This window comes from Heliangelus exortis, chromosome 5 (assembly GCF_036169615.1).
Source record: "Heliangelus exortis chromosome 5, bHelExo1.hap1, whole genome shotgun sequence".
Taxonomy (NCBI): domain Eukaryota; kingdom Metazoa; phylum Chordata; class Aves; order Apodiformes; family Trochilidae; genus Heliangelus; species Heliangelus exortis.
In genome coordinates this window covers 15,097,664-15,124,470 of record NC_092426.1, presented here as the reverse complement: position 1 = coordinate 15,124,470, position 26,807 = coordinate 15,097,664, and the positions used below count along the sequence as shown (strand labels likewise).

Here is a 26,807-nt window from a genome sequence, read left to right as displayed (position 1 = left end):
GAGCTGGAGAAAACATTCTCCTTTGCCTTGCTCTCTTTCTGAAGTAACCTAGTTCAGAGTGAAGGGGGTGGCAGCTAAGTGGTAATACTTCCCAGTTACTGTTTAATAATTTGTTTAAATTAGCTAAGCTAAGTATAAAGTTTTTCCTCTAGACAGAAGACTCAGTGCATCCTGGTAAGATAAGGACAATGCAAAGGAGGCAGACACAGGAGAGCTTTCAGAGCACTAGACAAGTATTCTATGTCTTAAAAGACAGATATTTTTAGGGTCTAAGCTCTGCTTGAGCTCCTGTTAGGGTGCAGCATCAGTAGATTATCCATTGAGAACTCATCCTGTGCTCATCAGAGGCTTGCAGGAGAAGACCAGCAGCAGAGCATGCTGCAGGTGAGCATGAAGGAGAGGAAGGCAGAAGTGTCATGTTCCATCTTGGGGACATATAGCAAGATAATTGGCTAAGGGCCAGATGAAGGGTGGCAGTGTAAGAACCAGGTTGTTAAACATGGAGAAACAGAAGCAGCTGAAAATCCTCACAGCAATGATGGGAATAAAATCCTCTCATGGTCCCCCAGCTCAGTTCTCCTCATTATCACATGGAACTAGAAAATGCTAAATCTGTTTTATCTCATGAAGAATTTCAACCAAAGGAAGAGATGCCGAGCTGTTTTGTCAGGATCCAGCCTTGATTTTGCTGATGAATTGTAAGCTAAAATATTTCACAAGATTCAGAAAAGGCCCACTAGGTCTTCAGTCCCTTCAGGGATCCCAAACCACTGCAAATTTCCTTTCCATAATGTAAAAATGTGATAAAAGTGGCACAGAAAAGGAATGAGGGCATGTTTGTCTTTGCTCAGTTCCTTTTTTTTCCAGATTTCCCTAACAATGAATTTCAAATTCTTTTGGTTTTTCTTCAGATGTCACATTAACTCCAAAGATGTGTTGTCTTCTCACATGGGTGAGGAAACCTTATCATCTTCTCCTTCCCAAAACTTCCTCCATCTCCTCTGAAGGGCATGAGACAGTGCATTGCAAGGAAAGCTTCATACATAATTTATAAGCTCTGTATGCTTATGATTAAATTGTCACAGCTCTTCTTCGGTAACACAAGGAAGCAAGAGAAAAGCCCTCCCAGAGATGGGGGATTGCAGAGGGTCTTCAATTATTTACACAGATGAAAGAGTAAAGAGCTTCTATTCTCGCAAAGCTGGCAAATGGTTGGAGAGGGCACTCAATAATAAATTTCTTTTTGACCAGCTGAGTAAATTGGTGCCTCCTATGACTGCACTGACATGGGTTCTGTACTGTATGAGACACAAAACCTCAGCCCAGTCTAGAACTGGCAGGTAAAGTTTCCCTGTGCTCCCACCAATGCACATCCCATTGCTGTGTCTTACCTTTTGGATGTTTTACCCCTCTCCTTGCCTGCTCAGTGCAAAGGGCTATGACAAATTTAGAAATCTGACACGTTTGAAAACAGACACAGGCTTTGGGTTCTATAGCAGATACAATTTAACAAAAATTCAAAGTATATTTTTTCTGACATATTTAAGAAATAGTTTTAAAAATTATTTGCCCAGGTCAGGTTAAAATTATTTAAAAGTGTAATTATCAGGAAGCACTCTTCAGAAGTGACATTTCACAATATCATCATCTCTTCCATTAAAGCAAAGGTCACAATTCTAATGTGTTTTCAAATACAGACTTAACCCTAAATATGAATTAATAAAACACATCTCCTAGGACAGCTCTGGCCCACTGCCACCTTGACTTTTTTCACACATTCTAAAACATTAAACACAGGACTAAGGGAATTAAACCCAGTAAAGAACAGAACAGAGAAATGTTATCAAAGGAAAAACAAAATTGAGAGATATTTCCATAAGCAGAACTGTGGAATTGCTGCTAACACTACCTGTATTTGCCATCTTTCTCATTGAACTGGCTGCCATAAAATCCAAACCTCACAATACTACCTGCTCAGACTGTATACAGCCTACCTTCTCCTGTCCTTTAAGGATATTAACATTCAAATCAAGTTTCATCATTTGAGTATGCCCACCATGAATTTTAACCAATAACTTTTACCTATCTCACAAAATAGTAATAAACAGAACTATTTTGAAACTAACTTCTATTAATACAGACGGTAAGAAAAAATAAGAATGTTAAGAAAACAAGATCCAAGACAAAATTCAACAGAAACATCTGCATGTTAACAGAGGCCTTTAAATCAAGATTTTGCTTTGTTCCCAAACCAACAAACAACCAACACACAGGCAACATCCTCTGATCTGCATGTCTTCTAGTTGAGTTCTTCCACAAGCACTGACAGCCTTGATAAGGATTGATCTTGCTTCTGTTACACTGAGTGATCTTGCTCAGTTGTCTAATTTCATTTTATTGCTTTTTTTCCTCTTTGCTTGTTGTTTGGACACAATATGTAGAGCAGATTCTGACGTGCCCACTGATGTCTGAGGCAGGAGTAGTTTTCCAGACTGTGTTGGGTACTTGGTTTTCATAAGGACTTTAAACAGTGGCTGGGACAACATATGTTTTAGTTGCTTTTTCATCCCTTTCAGCATCTTTTGCTTCTGGCTTTCTTCTTGCTCGCTAGGTTTTCTTCCTTGTGGTAGAAATCAAACATACAGAATGTTACAACAAGAGAAGAACTTGCACTGGCCTCTTTCACCTTTGCCAGTGCTAGAGGCAGATGCTAAGCTCATCTTTCTCTCTCTGACAAGATCACTCAGTTCCCATACAGTCTTCCAGTGATCTATGGCTCTTTCAGATCACCCAGCCTGCCCAAGAGATGAGGTCAAGAAGAATCCTGACTACTGAGTAACTATAGGTATCATTCAGTTGGCTCTCAACCCAAAAAAGACTTGGAAACAAAAGGGGGCCCAGAATATAAAGTTAACCCAGGTTTTCTAGCTCAGAAAGAAGCTTCTTCTAAGTATTTAATTACTTTATCCATGTCTTATTTCAGAAGCTGTAAATCAGAAAGCCCCTTTCTCTGTATGCATAAAAACCAATGAGGTGGTGAAATGTAATTACAAAGGAGAAAGAAAAACATAGAAGAGACTGGAGATAGTTAATAGGGTCAGAAATCTGAACTGGAGAGAATAAATGAAATCAAGGTTGCTGTACTGTAAATTTAAAGGACATTACTAAATCTTTTGTAACAGTATAAGAAGCATTTCATTAATGCAAGGAATGACAGATTTTAATTGGTCTCCAACATACTATGGAAGACTCAGAGACTGAATACATTTTAAAGCATGAATCTGGCAAGATTCTGGGTGGCAATTACAAAGTGCTTCACTTGAGAGCCACAACTTACTTGGAATGGATGTGCTGAAACTAATTTCTAAGCACAGCATACTAAGATTATGTCAAAACAAGACAGCTAACTGCTAATTATCTGAGAGCACTTCTGAACAGTTTGGACAGAGACAATTAGTGTTTGCTTGCAAAGTGACTGACAACAAGCTCATCCAGCCATGAATAAAAGAAAAAAATTAATCTGAATGTGCTTCAAAATTAAGGTTTCTGCATATTTAGCAGCTAACAGGTTAGAGAGATCTTAAGTGACCCAGGCAGTGCCAGTATTCAGTGTGCCTTCAGAGAACTAGTGGGAAATCAGCTCCTAAAATCAGAACACAATGCGGCATTTTACAGTGCACCTAAGGAATGCAAAGCTTCATGACATTTAACTAATAGGCACCTGTACTTGCACAGCCCTACCTATTCTTTCAGGCATAGCCTGCACAATCTTCTCTTTAAAAAATATAAGAAATTATGTACTTCTAAGACACCACCAAAATCTCAGCAACTTGAATATAAAGTATTGGCCATTTAGCTCACACAATTCAACCTACATAAGAATCATATAATTTTTGGTTTGCTAGTGTTTCCTGGGTGTTCCCACACAGAACTGAGACTCCTATCCTGCTGCCCAAGTACAGGGAAGCAGGAGAGGTAAGTTTAAGTGGAGAAACAGCTTTGTCTTTGACAGAGGGAATACTATTCAAGCAGGACATACCAGGCTGTTAGATTATGCTATAATGTTTGCCAGAAGCTAAACAGTTGTCCTATGACATGCAGACTTCTCTCTAACAGGCCAGAACTGTCACACCTCACTATCTGCAGCACTATGCACAATCACTCAACAAAACAAGAGCAACACCATGCAGTAAGTAGTGACACTCTTTTCCTTCCCCTTCTGCCCTGCAGGTTTTAAAAGTTCCTCTGCCATGGCAGGGCTTCTTCTGGACACCAGTGGTATGGGACCAACTAAGCATACCCATAAACAAGCATTTCTACTTACCCATAAACATGTCATCATCAAGATCAATTTCAAGAGCCTCTGCAGCCTGCTGGAGCCAGGAGTTGTGTTGCTTTGCCCGACTGTTGAAAAATTCTGCCTTCTCAATCTGCCGTGCCAAATTCATCCGCTCCTGCAACAAAAGTACATTGTAACAATTACAATTGGGTTTGAATGGGGGGCACTTCAGTGGAATCACTATTTGACAGCATGCATTAAAATGCAGATGAGGTGCAGATACACCTGTTTTCCCTTTGGCTGTCCCACCAGGTAGTCCATGTGCTAAAGTAGCCATTTGCTAAAGTGTTTTCTTTCTCCAGCTCCATGACAGAATCTGACTTCTCAAACATCTCAACTACTAAACATGCCTGAATGTTAACTCATTCTTTAAATGAATCATTGCAAACACTTGAGAGACATCAAGGACAAATCATGATTCAGATACCAATCATATCCAAGTTACATATTTATATAGTACAGATGGATCTCAAAAGTTACTAGTCTCAGCCACTAGCTTCATCCCACTCTGAAGAAGTAAGCTCTTGAAAGCCATATGGGAGGACCTACTTCTGTGTTTTCAGATGTACCTCATCTTTGTTTAGGTGCAGGATAATATGTCCTGTCCTTTTTCCCAGCTGCGCACAGGTGGCACAAGATGTTCAGCAATGCTAAGCTGACCTGCTGCCTCCAGCTGGGACAAGCTGTATTAAATAACTAATTCATTATGGAAAGAAAATCTGCACTGACAGTAAATAATAATCAACTCAGCAGCAAGTTCTGCTGCGTGGAATGTGCCTGGAGTTGCACAAAACAAACACTGTGCAGGACATCCAGACCACCCCAATGGGATACTCTGGTGCTATACAGTGACAGAAACAGCCAGAACTGTCAGATTCATTAAAGTCCAGAGAGTGGAAATTAAACTTGCAGCTGATAATAAAGCCATCAATCCTTCTTAGACCGTTACAAAAAAAATTAAATATTATTTTTTCATCTTTGTATAACTTGAGTCCTCTTTTGCTCTGCTCTGTGCCCTGGTTCACCAATTCTATTCCTCTCAAGTTAGAAACACCTTCAGACTTTTCCTGAACCAGTATGAAGGTGTGCAGAAACAGGGAAGGGACATGCCAAAGGGAAAGACATAAAGAAGCAGCAGTGCTTAGTCTCAGCTACAATGGCTTTGTGGTTAAGTCCAGGGAAAAGTGTAAATGAGAACTGACCATGTGAAGGGCAGGAGGCTGCAATTCTGTAATTACAATTACAAAGACATCTTTTCTGCAGAAAGGAGCATTGTTATGGATAGGAGTCAAGACCATAATATGATGACAGGAAAATTTAAGTGTGGTAACAATATTTATTTGCCCATTAATTGACAGAGCATTATAAGAGCCAAAACTACTCATCTAGAAACACAGAAGGAACCCCTGAAGAAATGCTCTACAAACAACAGATTTCTTTCAGGAACCAAAATCACTTGGCAGGTGGAGGGGGAAAGATGGGAAAAAAAAAATAAAAAAAAATCAAATTCTCCTCTCCAAGAGTAGAAAAATGAGTCTGTGGAAGCATTTCTTTGATTTTCTTCCTCTTTCAGAAAGCCATACCTGCTGAAAGATTTATGTTAAATACTCTTTTTGCAGCAAGCCTGAGCTTTGAAATCTGCTGACATTATTCCCAAGGTGAGGATACAGCTGTTCTACTGGGCTCAACCAAAACCAACTGGATAAGCATGAACCAGAATACCATAATACCAGATATCTGTTGCATTATCTGCCTGCTTGCATTTTTCTCCTGTCCTCAGTGACTGTGCAATATTGAGACACTCCAACCCTAGCTGGATTCTTTTCAATTGCAGAATTTAGGTATGTCCCATTTGTACATGGCTGATGTCTTTCAAACTGTCAAGAGAATGCTGAGACATAAAATGACTTCCTATTTGAGAAGCAGAAAATCTGCAGTGACTAGATACTTTCTAAAGTATATTATTTTGTAAATCCTAGCCATTGCCTATTTTGTGAGTTAGTGAATGACTGAATTCTCCTTAATATGGGCAATAAGCTAGAAAAAAGTAACATACGTGGTTTGATAGGGTTGAGTAGCAGCTGTAGTCTCACAGTACAGGAACTTTCAGAAAGGCAGACAACTCACTACTTGAACTGAGTAGAGGCAGACAGACCACTGAGAATCTCAGGACCTGCTGCTGCTGTTCCCTAGTCTGATTTATAACACAAGAAGCTCTAAAGAACATTCTTAATGGAGCCATTCTGGCTCCCCAATCACAAAACATACTCACTTCCCTCTACAGTTTTTGGGAATCTAGTCAGGACAAGCTCTACATAACAACATGCAAGAAAAATCTAAGTGATATTTATGTTTGAATACTTTTCTTGGTCCAGTTATTAAGGAGACATCAGAAATACCACTTAAAAAAAGAATGATTTGTTTTCAAATTCAGGCCCTGAAAAGTAAATTTCATCTGAAACCTGGGAAAAACATGATGGACAATGCAGTAATACAAGTAAGCAAGCAACTACACAGACTGCTGGCTTTTTACCTTGATAGAAGTCATGCACTTGGTTTCAACTGGGAAAAATGGCAATTCTTCAGTCTTCTCCAGTGTTTTATAAATTTTCCTAAAATTGATCAAGTCATCAGGACCAATCAGCAAGAGGCTAAGGCCTTCATTGGCAGCTCGGGCTGTTCTGCCACTTCTGTGCACATACAGCTCTGAAGTACGAGGGACCTGCAAATATTCACAAAGACCATGAAGGTGGCCGTGGAAAGCTTGTTGCAGCCTGTCATGCACTTGCCAAGAGGTAGCTAGAGGATCCTGAATTTTATATACACATGGTACATTGCATGTAACATGGCTGAAGGTAAAGTGAAAGATGATGTCTGGAGATACTTTTTTCTCTGGTCCAGTATTCTTTCCTGCATAATCTTTTATGATTCTCTCCTAACTGCTGACCCTCTGTCATTTCATTTGCAAAGCAGGAAAAAAGATTTACAGAGCTGGGTCTTTTGACACCCTCAAGTAGCAAAGTTAAGCAAAAAGCAAAGAGAATTCTATCTGTTCTGTCATTTCTCATATGTCACTAAAGCACATTCATCAGATGCTACCTACCACAATCAGACTCAGCAGCAATGAGGCACTGAAGTACAAAGCACTAAGAACAGATAAATTAATAATGATTAAATCTCTATACTCGATACTCTACTACACACAGGACTCAGAAACACAGCTTTACAATGTTCAGGGTTTGGATCAGAAAAAGTTATTTCAAAACCAAAATAGTAAGCAAAAACATAAAGAATTTTTAACCTGGTAGTGGATGACATGCTGCACGTTGGGAATATCAAGACCACGAGCTGCAACATCTGTTGTCAGGAGGACACAGCTGAGAAAGTGATAACATTTAATTAACATAAAATTGAAGAGTAAACGATCTGCCCAGAATATAAAGCACAGCGACCTGGAATTCTATCATAGCAATTTATGGAACAGATTTGTTCCACATCATCTGCTGAAAATATGCTATTTGTTTGCCCTTACAGAAAACAATATGCAGTATTACATCACAGGAAGTCTTCAAACAGTAATTTTTAAAGTAAAAAAAAAACCAACAATGCGAACATTACCTTCAGCAGGTCTGGTCTTTTTCCAAGAAAGAAATTCACCACCTGTCTGAATTCTGTTTTCCTATGTTTTTATTTTCTCACAGTTCAGAGGAACACTAGATCAAATCACTATTCAATGACCTACTGCAACCATTTGGAAGGGGCATATACTCCTTTTCATTACATTTTTCAGTGCTAAGCCCATGCTGGCTTTAAAAATATCTTTAGCTTGACATGACCATACTATTAACAACACAGTTTATGTTTCTGGCAGGAGAATCAGGTTTTGAAGTTTTACCAGTTGAGATAAAAAAAAAAAAAAAAGCACATTATTATAGATTTAATTAACAGCTTTTTGGCACTGAACTATCTTCTACGAACTTCCACTCAAAGTACTCTCAGTAAATTATAAGCTAGAAATACAAGGAGGGGGGGGATTTTGTTCTGACAACTAGTATTTCTGCTTACTCCTAGAAATGGAGAACTACTCAAAATGTTAACTCTTTTATATAAAGTCTACTACAGAGATCAAAGTTTCCCTAGACTACAGATAGATTTTAAAAAAAATCTAGCAAGTGCAATGAGTAACTTGGAGATAATGGGAATTTGCTAAGGTTTCATGGCACCTGACTGCATGCTCTATTTCTACAAGATTCAAAGCAGAAATAAAACGAGAAAATTCTACAGCTTGCAATCTGCAGGGGACTGGGATAGATGGTCTCACAGATTTCTTCTTGCCATGAAAATCTGCAGTGTCTGAAAATACCCTGTCTGGCCTTGGCTGATGCCATTGGTATTACATTTTGGCAAGGGTTACTGCAGAGCTATCATGACAACTCAGCTTCTGCTCTCCCTGCTGAGTTTACAGCCAAGGTACAAATTCCCATGAAGTTATACAGCATGTGGAACTTCACAGCAGCACTAAACAGTGAGGCTGTTGGATTATGGAAGTACTGAGACCACCAACCTTCTCCCAAAAGCCATCCCAAAGCCAGCAGCAAACAGTAATTCTTAAAATGGCAGGACAGGCCTGCCTGGGTAAACCTGCTTGCCCACTGCTGAAGAAAGGCACAACTGCCCCTTCTTCTGCATTGCTCTAAGACACCTTCACCCTCAGGAAGCTAATTCATCTAACTAAAGTCACAAAACTCTAACCCAGCAAAAAGTGGTTTTCTGATGGCTTAGCAGAACAACTTACAGAAGGATCAAATGAGCTGCAGAGCCAGAAGCAGAGAGATGTGCAGGACTGTTGCAAAAGCAGAACAGCTGAAAACAAGGCCTTAAAAGCAGCATGAGCTATAAGGCTGGACCAGGTTGCTCAGGGCTTTATCCAACTGAGCCCTGAAAACCTCCAAGTATGAGCAGTCTGTTTCAATGCCAGAAAGTCCTCACAGAGGAAAAGCTCTTTCTTATGTCCAGTCTGAACCATTTCAACTTGTACCCATTATCCCTCAGCCTCCTACCATGCACCAATGTGAAAAGACTGGCTCCATCTTCTTGATAACCTTCTTTTAAGATATTCCAGGGTTGTCATTAAGTCCCAACAAAGTCTTTTTCCCAGGTAATATAAACCCAGGATCCTCAGACTTTCCCCTTGCAGAGCCAGTGCTTCTTGACCATCCTGGTGGCCTTCCACAGAACTCACTCCAACTCATCTCCTCAATCATCCTTTGAAACCTAATCCTTAATCCTCAATAACCTGGGCTCATGAATGAGGAACTTACATTTAAAGAAAACTCCCCCAACTGCTCCTACTCCATCAGAGCTGTTTCTTCTCCCCACTACATTTAAGATTTCTTTTTATCTCTACTAGAAAGCGGAAAACCAACTCACCTCTCTCGCTCAGCAAACCTTTCCAGGTTTTTCAGCCTTTGCTTTTGGTGCATGTTGGCATGCAAAGGAAGAGGATCACAATTTAAGATTGTGAGAAGAGAAGTGAGACGTTTGATACAGTCTATGCTGTTTGCAAAGACCATGGTTCTTCCTGGATACTGGAGAAGGAAGTAATAGAGGTAATAGTCCTTCTCGTTGGTATTACAGTGGATTCTGGTTTCTGTGAGAGTCTCAACAGTAGCTTCTTTCCTTGTTAAGTCTATTACTTTGGGTTTGGCCTTTATTCCTACTTTTTCCATTAGAAGTTCTAGTTTGGTCTTCTTGTCCATCTTTTTAGCATTCTTTTTCTGTAAAACTCTTGAGGGAGTCTGATGGACTAAAGTCAAAGTGGCAGAAAAAACAAATGTTTGTCGGTGAGGATTATATTGTGAATCATTTAAGATTTCCAGCAGCTGAGACAGCTCTAAGAAGTGACCTTTCTCAACCATTCGGTCTGCTTCATCAATTACAAGGCACCTGTCAAATAGAAAACACATAGTAAAAATGCACTTCCAGAGATAAATACAAATTTGATACACTTCAAAAGCACATTTCCTGCTAAACAGACAAAGGAGTTTCTGTGTCTAAAATCCAAAGTAACAGTAGGTACTCTGAGGTAGCTCCACACTTCTTTGGAAAAATGAGGCTTCTAAAGGAAAAATGAGGCTTTTATGAGGCTTTTTTTTTTTCTTTTTTTTTTTTTTTAACTGGCTTTAACTGACATTCCCTTCCATCAATTAACCACTGTGCAATTTCGATATAACACTCTGGCAAAGAAATAAGTGATCTTATGCAGTCTAAATTACTTAAGCAGTTAGTAAACATTATCAGTGTGCAGTGATGTCCAGTTCAGTATCCAGCAGTTAGTCCAAAAGTCATATTTACCTGAGCTGCCGAAGATTGGAAAGATGTGGGTGTCTCTCTTTAATCAACTCCCACAGACGGCCTGGGGTTGCAATTACAATTTCTGGCTTCCTATTGAGTACACGTTCTTGCTTCTGTGGAGCCATCCCTCCAACCAGAATTGCAGTCTTAATGCCTAGAACATATAAATAATAGTTTTCATTTCCCTAATTCATCAGTGAATGTCTTTACAAACATCCACTCAAAGAAGGAGTTCAAAATGTCTGTAACACAGGATTTAGCAAGCTTTTTGGCTAAGAAACTTCAGGGGGTTTATGTAACAATGAACACACAGAAATGCCCTCAGTTTTACAGAGAGACACTCGTGTGTTTGACACTAAAAATAAAGTAGTCTTTCTTTTAGTGCACCTGTCTTCCAATAGCAGGAAGAATCATGTATTCTTCATAGTTGTTACTTTTGATTACCCATACATCAGAGTCTCACGTTTCATAAATTTTATTTGCATTGAACAAGCATGTTCCATTATGAATATCCAACAGACCCCTCCCAGAATAAGACTGAGAAATGTTTGTTTTGCTAACTGCTCATTTGCTATGGAATAATCCTAACAAGAATGCTCCTGCCCAATTAATGATTGTTTGGACTACACAGTAGCACAAAAGACCCCAGGTTAGCTTTAAGCTATTTGCTCAGGTGCTAGAAGGGGCTTAGATTTGAAAGCAGTCTCCACACATGGCTTATTTCATCCAATTTCTTCAAAGAATACACCAGCCCATGACAAATTCAATGCTACTGTACAAGATTCCTCCAGTATCCAAGCTACCACTGATCTCTCTTCTCTGCTACTTCTGGAACCTGATGCTTCCAGGTGGGGATTGTTTTCAAACTGAATTTGAGACAATGAAGCAAGCCTACACCAAAATATTCTCTTTCCTGCTGCAGCACTATACATCACTTGGGCAGCAGATTTTTTTACACACCAATAGCACTGCCCCTATCAGAACTGTACTGACATAAATTGGTTATTTCAGTTTATGAGATAAAATTAGCATTGTAATCAGTTCTGAACTGATGAGCACATCAGGATGTATAAACACCAGAGGAAGATGTGCTGAAAAACAGTTCACTGTACTACATACCCTCTCTTCAATAAATAAACAACTACTATTCCTGGGGGAGTGGGCAGTTGTTTCCCAGTTCTCCCCATCTTGAACAGTCTTCTATTCTCACTCATTCACTGAAGAGATTTGCTGACCTCTGGTTTAGCAGTGAAAGGAATAGGATAGGGTTGTTGTCATCAAGCATGTTACCCAACAACATCATGTGGCCTGACTGTTGTAAGAGTTAATTCAGCCAATGCAGCAATGTCTTCTACCCTTAAAAATCATGGCTGTAATTCCTTTTATATATATATATAAAAAAATATACATATATACACACACGTTTTTCAAAAAAAAAAAAAAAAAAAAAAAAAAAAGATAATTATGAAATGTGTAAGTATCTAATATAATCTGTAATTAAATTACTTTTTATAACCTAGAATATGCAAAATGAGGCCACAGTTAGCTGTGCCTGGTGGCACAGACACTTAGGTAGCTGTATCTAGTGCCAGTTCTGTGTTGGTAAAGGATGAGTCAATAGCCATTTGAAGGTAGAAATATTTTAAAGCAAAATATTCCACATTAACTGTTTACTTCCACATGCATACCATTGAAGAACCTTAATGCACTTCTCAAATATTAGTAACTATGAACCCTGACCCTTCAGAAGTCCCTCCAGTTTTATGACACAGTAGAAACTGTGCCACACATTCTGGCTCAACACCAATGCCAAGCTCTAAACCCCGTGTAATATGGGACACGGCCTGTAGCGTTGACATACCTGTGAACTTTGCAACTGCATCAATGTGGTGTTTTACTTGTACAGCTAATTCTCTTGTGGGGGTAAGGACCAGTCCTAAAAGTGGTCTCTTTTTATGGGAGCCAACAGTATGTGTCATGCTGCCAGATTCAAATTCAGAATTTTCCAGCACCTTCACACAGCCTGTTGTGAAAGTTCCATCACCTTCATCTCCACTATCTTCAGCCTGCTGATGGGTTAGTTTTTCTGCTTCATCTTCATTTTCCCATCTTGTTCCATCGTGGTCTTGAGGGACTTCTTCAGAAACATTTTCATTTTTCATTGTTGAGCTATTTGATTTTTGCCACTGCAGCACAGAGTGAATCATTGGAATTGCAAATGCAAGTGTTTTGCCGCTTCCTAGAAAACCAAACAAGAATAATAATACAGACCAACAAGTCATTTATTTGGAAAGAAAAGAAAAGCAACAGCTGATCCCACACTGCTCTTTAATCACACTGTTGTAACAGACAAAAGCTCTTGATCTTTAGAAGACCAGAAGATAGAGTAGTGGCAGCTTTTCTCCTATTCCATTTATACATCTCCTTGAGGTCACAAATAGCACACTTCCTCAGGAACAGGTATTTTTCCAATCTCTAGCAGGTCAGGCAGATTTGTTCTGAAAGTGGTTTTTAAAAGCTGCAGTTACAGCCAAGATATTTTTAAAGATCTCTATGCCCGTAAGGAGAATACCGTGCCCCAATTGACAATTCTGATCAATGTTCTCCAAATAAAGGAATAGCAAATGAGGCCAAGGACAAACTAGAATGTACCTGAAGGATTCATTTCCATCTTAAATTTACAGTACTGTGTTTATGACTTTCTGTATTTTTAAATACTCCCCCTGTGTAATTTCCTAATCTATCACCAGCTCATATTTTTATAATCAAAACACATAAACTGATAATGCCCTTTGCAGAGAAGAGGATTGTCATACACAAAGTGCTCCTCTGATATCACACTCAGGGGTTCACTGTATCAAACTGCCAGTCACATCCCTGCCATATATCCACTCCTGAACTATCTAACAAAGATGTTAGAAGCCTGGTAGCACATCCACTCCAGTTAAGGTTCTCATAAATATCAGTTCACCGATCACAAAGGCAGAATTCAGAGCAAAAGACACTATGACACCATTTCTGTAAAAGGCCATTGCTGGGAAGCAGTCCTCTGGAACTGTCACCTCAATTCATTGAACACCATTTTTCCATACCACACACCTGTAATGGTGAGCCAAATTCAGCAACATAACTTTGCCTATTTAGAGGAGAATCTTAATACTGGTTACTAAACAACTAAGCCAAGTATCATTATCCTGACCAATACTGCTGCAAAGTCTCCTTGTATCCACTACACCTTTCTGTCTGTCTGGGAGGTCTCATTGCTGCTGCAACTGAGGCAGAAAATGTTTATAATCTGCATTTGCAGTCCACTATATAATAAGATTCTGAATTGCCAGAACATTTTTTCTTAAGGTGAAGGAAGCTGCTGATCTTTAACTGAATGTAATGCAGTTTGATTGGTGCAAATGTCAGTACTGCACCCAGCTTGGTGGATCATGGCTGTGATAGTTGGGACTACTCTGCAGGCACAAGATTCACCCACAAATTAAAGCAATATTCACCTCACAGAGCACCTTAATTTTCACAATAAACAGATCACATACTATGGTCATGCCTGCAAAACCAGAAATGTATCTTGGTACTCACATATGCTACAGCTTAAGATAAGTCATGCTCTTTTAAGCAGTTTTGGATTATAAGATTTTACAGAGGTAAAATTTGGTTCCTTAACCAAAAACCTCACTAATTTAAACAGAACTGGTTAGATCCACTGCAAAATCAAACTTTGGAATTCCCTGTATCCCATCTCCACAGGGATTTACTGCTGTATTACAATCTTGCCATTCCCCTGTATGTTGCTATCAAAAAGGGGAAGATGAGTAACTGTTTCACTTGTCACTTTCCTCCCTGAGGCCCAAGCCCAGAGAACTCACTGGGCTCTCTGGACAGAACCTGGCTTTCTTCCATGAAAGAGCAGAAAACAAACCAGAGTCTTACTACTGAAGGGTTATGCAAAATGAGACAGCAGCCACCAACCATGCCTTCCATTCTGCAGCTAGAAAGGAACTGCTTTCCAGCACTGCCAAAAGACCTTCACAGCATAAAAACACGATTTAAATTTTCAGTTCCATTTTCAAAAGCACTCCCTGCAGGGCTTTCTAGTATCATTAAACCTAATAGCACTAGCCTTGCTTCTAATTAAAATGAAATGCAAACGACTACCTATCTGATTAGCTACTATACTTTCATGCTTGAGAGCAGTAAATGGCTTTCCAAGACAAGCAGAGAGATAAGGCTACCAGAACAGATTAAAACAGCACGAAAGAAGCCTCTAAACCAGAACAACTTCCAATTGTGCTTCCTGGGTTTAGTTTTTAACAGGGAACAAATGTTGCACTGCTAAAGCAGAAGAAACTTCAAAGGTGTGAGCAGCAAAAAAAAAAGTTAAGAGGGAAAATTAATGTTCTGAGGCTTCACTGCATTGTTTAAGTGAAAAAGGAGCTGTAACAAATTTCACAAAGGCCAGCAATGATCAGAGACAAAAGCATGACCTGATCACAAGGTGGAGAAGAGAGGGTATCCCTCCAGTTAACAGATCAATGTAAAACTTCCAGCACAAGCAGTGGGAACACTTGGTGACAATACACAGGCCAAGCCCTGAGACACAAAGTGAACCTGCTCTGCTACAACAGAGCCCTGGGCATATTCAGCCACACTCATAATGCCCAACACTGTGCCTAACATGTACCTACCACTCCAAGCCAATCCTGAATCATTTTAAGAGGAACTGAGTTTTCTGCTTTGCCAACAGTTAGGTTGTTGGAACATGATTCTTTCTTTCAATAACTCTGCCCTTTGCAGTGTATCACCTTACAGTTCCCAAAATAGGAAAAGCATAAGAACTGACTGAGACATCTGAGCTTTGCACACTGTACTTGGCAAAGACAGAATACCCAGTCTTTGAAACTTTAACACTTCACAACAAACCATAGATAGTATGCTGGCTATGCAGAAGATACAAGCTCTTCTGCAACATATGAAAGTTCCTTTTGCTACATATAAAAAATTGATGCAATAAGTTGCATTTAAAGAGGGGAGATGGAAAGCTCCCAGCATATGCAACCAGTTCAACAGATTCATACCTGTTTCTGCAGCCCCAAGAACATCCATGTTATCCCGGATGGCAGAAGGTAAGGCTAAGGCTTGAATAGGAGTTGGAGCACTAAACCCCAGGTAGCTCAAGGCCCGCAGCACTGGTTCAGGTACAAATAGGTCCTTCCATGCTGACACATCAGCTTTGTGATCAGTTGAAGCAGATAAAACTTTTGTTGTCCAGTTTTTAACTTTCTTAGAACTAGTTACTAATGGAAGACCTTCTTGAGAACCCTTATTTTTCTTCTTTTTCTTTGGAACATTTTTTGTGCTTGAAGTGCTCTCAGTCACATCTCCATGGTCCTTGCAATTTCCCCTATTAGTTGCTTTACTCTTTGCCTCCACACCAGTTGGCACATCAATTTCTGTTCCATTAGGATCAGCAGTTTTGTCTGGTTTGCTTCTCAAACCTTTCTTTTTCTTTTTGGGAGGGATGACAGGTTCTTCCTCCTCCTCACTGACTTCTGAAGCACTTTCAGCTTTTCTCTTCTCTTTTACTTTGCCCACTTCGGAAGAACTTACTAGTCTGTAGTCTGTAAGTTCTTCCAGGCATACTATATCTTTAAACTCCTCATCAGCTAATAGATCGGGGTCGATTTGCACACTTTTCCATTCCCCTATTACTTCAATGCCTTTTTGTTTCAATCTAAATGACGATTTGAATCTCCTTCCTTTTTTTTCCTTCATTTTTCCTAAAAAATAAACAGATGGGTAAAAAAAGCAGGGGACCACTTGATAAGAATGCGGGCTACACTGATTATATTCAAATACACAGGACCGCAAGGCATAATTACATTATTTTGGGGGAAAAGATATGAACACCCTTAAATTTAACCACAACAGGCCAGAACTACATCCTCGTGCCTGGAATAGCTCCGGGAATCGCCGGAATAAAACCCCGCAGGCCGCGAAGCTCCCGCCTTTGCTTACCCCGGAGATCGCCCGCCAACAGGCCCGGCCCGGCCTTCACCGCCTCACCCGGAAGCCTCGGGACGCCCGAGAGGCCCCACCGGGCTGCGGCCCGGGGCTCCCCCCCTCTTCTTTCTCCCCTTTTTTCCCTTTCCCCTTCCCCCTCTCCCCTCAGCTCTCACCCCGCGCTGTAGCCCCGGGGCCGCGCTACGGCCGCCGCTCACCGCGTGCGCTTGCGGGCGCCGCCATGCAGCGTGACGTCACTGCGAGGCGCCGGCGGGCGCGCACCCAGGGGGCGGGGCCGGGTGGGAGGTGGAGGAGGAACGCGCATGCGCCTGGCTGGAACGCGGGGCCGCGGCCCCGGCGCGGCGTGGGCGAAAGACCCGCCCGGGAGTCCCGCTCGGGGGTCCCGCCCGAGGGCTCTGGGCTGTCCCTTCTTGGCCGGGCAGCGAAGGGTTCTAGGGCAAGAGCCCGCGGTCTCGGCTGGGTTTCCGGGCTGCCAGTCAGGCGCGTCCCGCCTGCGAGGGAAGGGAGGGAGGGACGGGGCGCTCCGTGGTCTCCGCGCGTCCTCTGCCCGCCCGCGCTGAGGGCGCCGAGCTGAGGAGGTGCGGAGCGGAGCGGAGCGGAGCGGGGGTGTTGCTGTCGGGGCCCTGCCGAAGGGCGCTGTGCAGCCGCTGCTTCTGGAAGCCTGCGGGCTGCTCAAGGGTTGTTCTCGGCAAGGTCTTGGCTTGGGTGCTCTGCCACGGCTCCTCCAGGGGGCTTCAGCCTCCCTGTGTGTAATGAGCTTAAGGAGACAAACTCCCTAACGTGTAAGGAAATAACGTGAATGAGGATACTCATCCCAGTTCTTGGGTAGTTTCGTTTTGTTTTGTTTGTTACCGGAGAGTGGCAACTGCTTGCTAGCATTACTGTGAACTTTAAACGTTATAAACAAAGCAAACAGCAGGGTAGCAGTAGCTTGCAGTGCCCTTGGACTGAGTGTTGATGAGGAGAGCTGCTTCCCAAGCCTGGAACAGCACACGCACCTTTTTTCTAACAAGGCAATGCCTTTATCGTTCACAAGTACATTAGTACCTATGGTGCTGTTTGCATGAATAATGCTTAAATGTTGATTTAGACATACTATAGCAGGCCCGACAAGGAATAGGAAAATTTGTTTACCTTCCTGAAACCGAAAATTTTCCTTCAGAATATAATCAGCACCTCTATAGATCATTTGTGTATTACTGAGTGCATAATACATCTAATTCAAGAAAGAATGCAGAAAAAGCCTCCTAAATTTCAGCTCTAAAAACAGCAGCTAAGGTTGCCTGTTGTTAGCATTGCTCATTCAATAAAAAATCTGTTATTCATGCTTGCTTATGTATTAATGTGTTTCTTAGTTTTCCCTGTTGAGAATATTGCAGATAAAGTAATGCAGTTTGGAGGAGAATTACAAATGGCTATAGAAGCATGCATACCACTGAGGTGACAATGTTTTTTTATCTTCTGTGTGATCAGGTGCTCTTTGCAGCATGATCTTGATAATTTCTGCTAAAAGAATCTGATACTTTCTGCTACTCTGATAATTTCTGCTAAAAGACTGGCAGATGCTCTCAACAGCTTGTTTTACTACAAGACATGAGGAGAAGAGGGAAAAGGTTTCTAGATGAGAGATTAGGACGGTAAATTAAGGTCCTGTTACAGCAACAATTACAATTATTTCTTTTCTCTGGTATTTGCAGGTGCTTCTTCAATGATAAGATGGGAAAATGGAGGCTTAGTTTTGGGTTGGTTTGTTTTTTTGATGTCCTAATGGCAATGTCAGAAATAAGCATATCAAATACTTTTTTTTTTTTTTTTTTGAGGACAGTTTCACTTCCAGGCAATCATCATGGACACTGATCTGCCTGTGAGCATGAGGAGTTGCTTTGAATTCATAGCTTCATGTGAACAAGGCTAAACAGCATTCGATGCTCATGTTCTTTAAGAAGTTGAACTGCAGCAGGATGCCAGCAGGATACTGGGGTGATCAGGGAGATGAAGAACCTGTTTTAGGAGTGAAGACTAACTGCAGAACTTAGCTTATTTAACTCAGGATTAGAGCCCATGTGACTGCAGTCTTTAAATACCAGAAAAGAAAGAATAATTCAAGGACAACACTGGCACAAGAAGAAATTTGGTCTGTCCAACAGTAATTTTAGGTAGGAAATCTTACGTTTCTATGGCAACCAATAAGTAAAAAATACTCAAAGGCAAAAAGTTGTTAGTTTTAATATTAAATTTGACATGTGCATGACAGATAGTGTTCGTGGTTGTCATAGCAAGGAACTGGACTCATTGGCTGTCTCAGTGTTACAAATACAACATTGCCAGTTTTTGGCTCTGAGGCAGGCAGGTGGGGCTTGACCATCTCCATACCAGTAAAGTCTCTTCACCTCTGGAATTTGGGTGCATTAATTTTTACGGCCTACTGGTGCTGATGCCTATCCTGAACCATGGAACTTTGGGGAGTGCACCAGCCATGTTGCTGTGTGGAAGGCTGAGCTCCAGACCCTGCACCATGCCAAGTACCATCTAATGTGTTGCTGGATCCAGAAGTGGTTTCCCTTCCCTGCTCACTGAAAAGGGTAGAGAAAATTTCTGATATAATACTATATGCAACTCCCTACAGAAAGAGTAATATCATTGAGATTTTTGCCATTTGTGTTCCTGTTTCTAATATGTAAATTAATTCTGCTTTATATAGATATTTGAAAAAAATAGTAAAACTGGGCAAAAAAAAAGGCTTTGTAGTTTGTTTTTTTTAACAATAGAAAATAGAAAGATTCTAGTCTAAGGTCAAAAATCCAACAAAAAGCTGGAAGGTATGAGGAAAAATAACTGTTTCCTCTGTTGAGTCACTCTCAAACTAACGTTCAGTCACACTGTCACTCAGTCACACTCACACTGATACAGTCACACTCAAACCCATACTCAGTCACACTCACTCATAGTCACACTCACCCTCATACACTCACACTCGTGTTACTACTTTTGGAGAGAGGGTAGCATATTAGACACTGTAGGAGGTGAATTTTACTATTTCTTAGAGAAACACATGAATTCAGTGACTGCAATCTTAGAATTTATATATATTACATAAATACGAAAAGAAATTTAAGTATCTTTTCTGTGTCCTTGTAAAATAATCTTTTTTGATTTTTAGATCTTACTGGAGAGTACCAAGTTACAAGAGAAAATATGAGAGACCAGTTTGCAGATGATGAACGCATGAGTACATTCCAGTGTTTTTTTCCTTTGTACCCCTTTTGCTATAGCTGTTAGAACAAGATGACTGAAGTGGCAAAAGAACAATCAGAGAATTTCTGCAAATAACAATAAGAAAATTAAGCAATAGTTTCTTAGCAACAAATTGGAAAATATCCTAAATAATATTTTTTTCCTGCTGAGGTTTGTGAGTGCTACATTCCAAGCACCGTTCCGAAGTACACCCAGGTTTTTGTGCATGGTTATTTTAGATAAATATTCTTACAGATTTACCTCAACATGGAGATTTTCTGAAGACACACTAACTGCCATTCATGGAGACATTCTTACTTGGGAGTATAAATGGAATCAAGACTCTTGTTTTGTAAGGTTGAGGCATTATATGGAACATTAATACTGCATGAAAATTTAGAGGCTGCTCATTTGGAATTGGAGAGAGCTGATCCAGCTCTGGCCACCTCTTGGTGGTGAGCAGACTGAACTGAAGTTCTGCATACTTTAGGTGCCGAGTCCTGAGCCAAAGTGTGATTAAACACTGCATAATCTACATAGTATACATTATGAAAGGATATTTATTTTTTGTGAAATAGTAAATTAAGAGAAAAAGGAGAAATGAAGAATCAAGTGTTTTGACCTTTATTAAAACTGTCCAGAAGTCCAAATTTAAAAACAAAGCCCCCACCCTGGAAAGAAAGCAGCTTTCAAGTTAGCCCAAAATGCCCCTCATTCCCCTCCCCCACCTAATTCAAATATATTTTGCTTTATTTTCTCTCTTGTTGTGGTTTGGCTTTTAGTCTGCAGTGCACAACATTTTGCCTGAAAGCATTTCTTTGCATTTCTTCTGTATCTGCCAAACCAGTTTCTTCATATTCCAGCTGATTCAGGCTTTGCAGTACATGCTGAGACTTCCTAAATTTTTATCTTCTCACTCTGTATTACAGAAAAGCAGTATGAAATAGCTTTTCATTCTATTACAACAGCTATGGCAAGATTAGAACGAAGCAGGAAGTACAGCTTTATTTGGGAGAAACAGTAGTGGGAAAAGGAGTTGAAAGCAGCAGCAGTGGAACTCGTGTGACTCCTCACAGATGAGTAGGACAGAACACTGGGGGCAAATATGCCTGCAGGTTTACTATGAGGGAGTTAAATTTTATATATGTGGTTTTGTAAAAAAAAATATGCAAGGTTTTGTTTATTTTTCTAGCTGGCAAATGTGTGGATCAAAAGGAGCTATATTCAAACTGAATCTGAGCAAGCTAATTCCTTCTGTGGTCTTTATTCTGTTCCAGTTTTCAATTTTCAGAAACAAAAATCTTTTTATTCTGCTTTCCATATTTCCAGGATATTTGTACATATCTTTAACTGATTTTAAAATTAATGGGAGTCATGCCTGTACAGTGTTTCCTGGATGAGTTATAAGGACAGATTTTTAAAGGCACTAAAGACATACTCATGTTGATAAAACCCCCTCTTCTTTGGTGGCTTACAAAATTCATGTAAAATATAATAGAAAAATCATAATATACCTGATCTGAAAACTGCAATGAGTTCTTAATTCAACACACATAAAAGAAAATGTCTTAAGTCTCATAGATTCTTTAAGATTCACGAGAACACTTCAGGACATGCTCTAGTGGGATAGTGATTTTTTAAAAATTTTTTAGAGGTTTTCTCTGTGAAAGAACTTGCAAATAGACTTTTCTAACTAACAGAAATTGTGATTTTGGTATGTTTTCCTAATACTTATAATTTGCAGAAAACCACATCATGTCACGATTCTGAATTTGAGAACAGTTATTTAAACTTTTTTCTCCTTGTGGAGCTAGTCAGTTAACTACTCTGAGAAGACTTAGGTTCAGTTGTAGGTAATGCATCTGTGGTCTGATTACGTTCCCTGGTTAAAAGAATAATATGAAGGAGATGCTCAATATAATATTTCTCATATTAATTAGTGCCTTGAAGACTCAAAATGTTTTTGATTTTCTATTACATAACAGTTTCATATGTATTTTGGATTATATTTTTATGCTAGTATTTCTGTTGTATGCTTGAAAAACAATGAGGATGCTTTAATGTCATTGTTTTATTGGTTTAACTGAACACAGAATTGGGCCTCACTGGTATACAGAGAAGTAACATACAAAGGACCATCATAAATTTTTGATAAATAAAAGATGAGGTACTTACCAATTACAAAAATTCGACCAAATTCTGGGCAATATACTACTGTATTATCTGATCCTTACAAATTATTTTTATACTTTATGAACAAAATTTACTGGGTCATGCAGGCATTTCACAGAGGCACCCACTGGAATTAGCCCTTGTACAATATTGACAAGGGGTTTTTAACTCCTGGTGTGTGATTGTTTAGTTGTGCTCCATATAATTATTGCAAATGCCACTTGTCTTGAGAGCTAGACAATTACTTAACTTAGTAAATGCTTAGTATAACTGTGTGTGTTTATTCTTGTTCTGGATGCATTTTGCATTCCAAAAGAAGCTGTCTTACTTCATTTTAAAACCAGACAGCATGTCCATGCTTATTTGACCACCAGTTAAAATGGCATACCTTTATTCTAAAATAAATCATCTGCTTTGTACCTCCACTGTACTCCTTGTCTCTAAGCTTGTCTCTATAAATCTTATAGCATCCAAGTCCTGCTTGCATTATCAGGAAGAATAACCATATTGAAATCTGCCTTGCTGTAAAAGTGAGTGGTAAGCCAAGTCAGGGAGAAGGATGTAAGCAGAGTCAAGAGTTATGAAGGGTGGAAGTGATAGTTCCCATGTAGATTCACAACTGACTGTCAGTGAAGTCAAAAGTTTCGTTTGGTTTCAGGGTTGTTATTGTGGTTTTCTTTGTTGGGATTTGCTTGTTTGTTTTTTCCTTTTTTACAGATTAATATAAAAGCCTTAACTGTGGGAGGAACCTGCTATGGACATTTCATAGAATCATGGAACTGTTTTGGTTGGAAAAGACCTTTAAGATCATGAAGTCCAACCTTTAATCCAGCACTGCCAAATCCACCACTAAACCGTGTCCCTTAGCACCACATCTACACGTCTTACAAATCAGGATATTTTTACAGGTTTCTTCTGTGAAATTCTGCTTGAAAATACCTGTTACAGCAGGGCGGGACAAGGATGAGCTGTCCTAGGACTGGTGGACAGGGTCGCTACCCGAGCTGAGGGGTTGGTGGCAGTGGACCAAGAGCCCGCGGGGAAGGATGCAGCAGCGGAGGAGCTTCAGGGGAAGGGAAGCCCACGGAGGCCACAGCTGCGGCAGAGGATCCCACAGCAGGCCGTGGGGTGGGGCAGCAGGGTCATCGTTAGGGTTAGGGTCAGGGTCAGGGCTGGGGTTATGGTTAGGGTTAGGCAGCGCCCCGGGGAGTGCCTCTTCGTCGCGACGTCCTAGGGGGTCACCGGCCTCAAGGGAGCGGGGGTTGCCCCGGGCGGTGGGGTATGGCCGCGTTGCTGAGGCGACAAGCTCGGGGGTGCCGGGGCGGCCCCATCGCGGGGGCCGATCGGGCTGCGGGGCTGCCCCAGCTCAGGTGCGGTAGCTTTCGGCCCCGCATTGTTGGGGCGGGCGCCGGGAGAAGGCTGCACCGCGGGAGCGGGACGGGGGCGGGGAGCGTCACTGCACCACAGCGACCGTCCCTCCTCCCGTGGCGGGGCGGGCGGAGGCAGCACTCGCGCAGCCCCGGGAAGCTGCCCCGCGCCGCACCCTGTCCCGGACACTGTGCGAAGAGGCTCCATCATCCCCCCCCCCATCACCCGGAGCCATCCTGGCCCCTCCGTCCCCCCACTGCGGACAGGGCCGGCTCGCCAAGAGGCGAAACTTGGCCGAAAACTCACCCCCGCCGACGGACCGGCGGCTGCAGCGGGCTGCGGGCACCGTGCGCTGCAGTCACCAACCCCGCTCGCCGCCCGCCCGGGCCAAGCGGAGAAAGTTTCCCTCCCGTCAGGGGCTGGGCGGGGGCGGGAGGCGGCGGGCGGGCGCTGCCGCAGTGTGTGCGCTGGCGAGGCCGCTGGCGGCGGCGGGAGGCGGGCGGCTGGCGCGGCCGGGGGGGTGTGCGCCGTGTCGGTCCTGCCTCCGTCAGTGCGATGTGAGGCTCGGGGAGAGAGCGGCGGGTGCCCAAGGCTTTAGTTGTCTCATGCATCCGATAATCTTCTTCTCCAAAATGGATTTTAGTCAGAGCAATTTATTTGGATACATAGAAGACCTGCAAGAACTAACTATTATAGAGAGGCCAGTACGCAGGAGCCTGAAGGTACATGCTTCAAAATGGAACGATGCTTTAAAATCCATTTGAAATTGTGACTGTTTTATTTATGCACATCTAACTGAACAGACAGCTTTTTTATGGCACCGGGATACTAAAAATTGTTTTCAGTAATTTTGGAATAAACAGTCTCTAATTCTGTGTGGCAGGGACTTAGTCTTTTCAGCATAAGAATATTAAGCTGAAAAAAAATACTAACTTAGGTCTTTAATTTATTTGTGAGTTGTTTATACTCTAAGTGATTAATTATACTAGGAGTGTTTTACATGGAACTGTACTTCCGTTGCATTCCATCTTTTCCTGGTGAAAGATTTATTTGACTGAATTTGAAAATTTGGGCTGGAGATTTCAGTGATTAAATTCTAATTGCTCATGAAAATATACCGGGACATGTCAGGAGAAAGAGGCTGTTTTAAGGAGATTAAAATTATGAAATAGTAAGATGTTGTAAACTCATATTCTCTATTTCACGCTTGACAGACACCAGAAGAAATAGAAAGATTGACAGTTGATGAAGAACTCAGTGATATTGAAAGGGCTGTTTATCTACTCAGGTATTTCCTAAAATATTACTGTGAAACATTGCTGATCATCCTGCTTACATACAGCTTTTTTAGTGCTTTACTCCATGCCTTTTATTTTCTTTCAGTAGTAGTGCTTTTGCTTTCTGCTATGCTAAACAGATAGGGGAGATATAAATAGATACTGTAATTTTTTAAAGAGATGCATAGACTATGATACTTGCATATGTATAAACATTTTTTTTTTCCTGAATTTCTAATATGGCCCTCACCAACACCGAGTTGTACTTTATCTTCTTTTTCCCTGAAATTGATTTTGCAAAATTTCCCGAGTGTTAACAGTGGTAACACCAATTGTTCTGTGACTTCATACTCACTCTTAAGGCATGAGCAGTTACCACAGTCTGATAAGAGAACTCTTAGAGCATACTGTAAAAATCTGGGCTTTCACAAGGGAAAACTTGAGAAATTACTGAAGTATTTGGGAAATACTGTATTTGGGAGATGCTGTATTTGGGAGATGCTGTATTAATACATGCCAGTGTTCTGTTTTTCTCAGTTTACATCCTTCTTCTTCTACTCTAAAGTATATATTTGTAGCTACTTGAATAAATTAAATGTTTATAGTTCAAAATACAGATCTTTCAGCTGCGGGGTAAGTCATCTTTGAAAGCACAAATGTTCTGAGAGATTTGGATTTGAATATGCATTTTTAAACAATACCAAGTAATTGGACAACCAGCTGCAGCTCCCTTTCAGTTTGCTTATTCTGCTGTTCTTCTAGTCTGTGCTTGTCCTCAGTGTGTAGAGTAGATATTCTCAGTGCCTTTATTTTCTCTTTTTGTGGCATGTAACATTATTTTTAGGTAAGCATTTTTGTCCACTGATACTACTTTTGATACTAAGTTTCTTTTATGCTTTTTTGTTGCTGAGCTTTACTAAATACTGGATTTTAAAACTTGCTTTGCTGATAGTTTCTGTAATCAAAGCAGTCTGTTTATTAGAGGGAGAGTCAGAGGAAGCAGTTTGAATGTGATATGTATCGTTGGAAAGGATGCAATATAGATTATTTTTCTTTACCTCACAGCATTCAGTATAGTTGACTGTTTCTTTCTTCCTTCCCTGTGTTGCAGCAAAGTTATTTGCTCTTTTCTCAGAGATCATGTTTCCAGCAGTATGTTTTAACTGGATCGTTGCAGTGTTAGAGGGTAAAAGGTTCAACTTCGTATCTTTAATCTTACTAATTGCTTTTCAGCCTGGCCTTGAACTTCTCCTGACATCTTCATCTGCTTTCTCTCTACTTGAGTGTCTGTTCTGGGGACATAATATTAATTTCATTGTGATGAAGATTTAATGTTTGCCCCTGCATTGTCCTCATTTCTTTCTCATTGCTGAAAGGTAGCTTCATCTCTGCTTGATAATCTTTTTGTGAGGCAATCACTTGCTGTGATTGTCCAGGCATGTTAATACAATAATCCAATGGAAGCTTTTGCTGTTCAATAGTATTTTGCCTTCCCTTGCCTTCCCTGTACTGAGTGGAGTATATGCAATCAGAGATGAACAGCTGCCTGTTACATAGGTATTATCCTTTATATAATATACAAAGGTATGTATTTTTGGCTTGTCTGGTGTTTTTTAATCTATTATAGGACAATATCCCTGCCTGTGCCAGTTTGACAGTAATATCAGACTGGTCTTACATGCCTCGCTTTCTTGCACAGATGCACTATTTGTTTGTACATGAGGGACCAAAACTGGACACAAGACTCCAGGTGTGGCCTGAAAAGGGCCAAGTAGAGCAGGATGATGACTTCTTTGTCTCTGCTGGTGATGCTCTTGTCGATGTAACCCAGCATCCCGTTGGCATTCTTTGCTGTTACAGCACACTGTTCACTCATGGTGAGCCTGTTATGCACCAAGAGCCCCAAGTCCCTTTCCACAAGGCTGCTCTCTAGTCTGGTGGATCCCAGTCTGAACTGCACTCCTGGGTTATGTGTTCCCAGGTGCAAGACCTTAACACTTTCCCGTGTTGAACTTCATAAAGGTCCTGCTATC

General features: G+C 41.0%; 2 protein-coding genes across 3 annotated transcripts in view; one reads left to right on the top strand and one right to left on the bottom strand.

Moving 5' to 3' along the window:
* Positions 1 to 1,488: 1,488 nt before the first annotated feature.
* On the bottom strand, positions 1,489 to 16,487 carry DDX24 (DEAD-box helicase 24). Its single transcript, XM_071745713.1, has 8 exons — positions 15,778 to 16,487; positions 12,555 to 12,932; positions 10,694 to 10,847; positions 9,770 to 10,285; positions 7,641 to 7,716; positions 6,873 to 7,061; positions 4,325 to 4,454; positions 1,489 to 2,620 (listed from the first exon to the last, which is right to left on the bottom strand). Exons 1-8 carry the CDS (start codon positions 16,472 to 16,474, stop codon positions 2,376 to 2,378), a joined length of 2,385 nt encoding a protein of 794 aa, XP_071601814.1. The 5' UTR covers positions 16,475 to 16,487; the 3' UTR covers positions 1,489 to 2,375.
* Positions 16,488 to 23,640: 7,153 nt separating this feature from the next.
* The window catches only part of PPP4R4 (protein phosphatase 4 regulatory subunit 4), a 59,135-nt gene continuing 55,968 nt past the window's right edge, over positions 23,641 to 26,807 (top strand). Inside the window, exons 1-2 of one of the 2 annotated variants that reach the window (XM_071745712.1) lie at positions 23,641 to 24,219; positions 24,712 to 24,785. In XM_071745712.1, coding sequence (XP_071601813.1) covers positions 24,103 to 24,219; positions 24,712 to 24,785 — 191 coding nt within the window. In that variant the 5' untranslated portion in view covers positions 23,641 to 24,102. The remainder of the gene's footprint in view (positions 24,220 to 24,711; positions 24,786 to 26,807) is intronic. The other variant, XM_071745711.1, reaches the window with a different exon arrangement.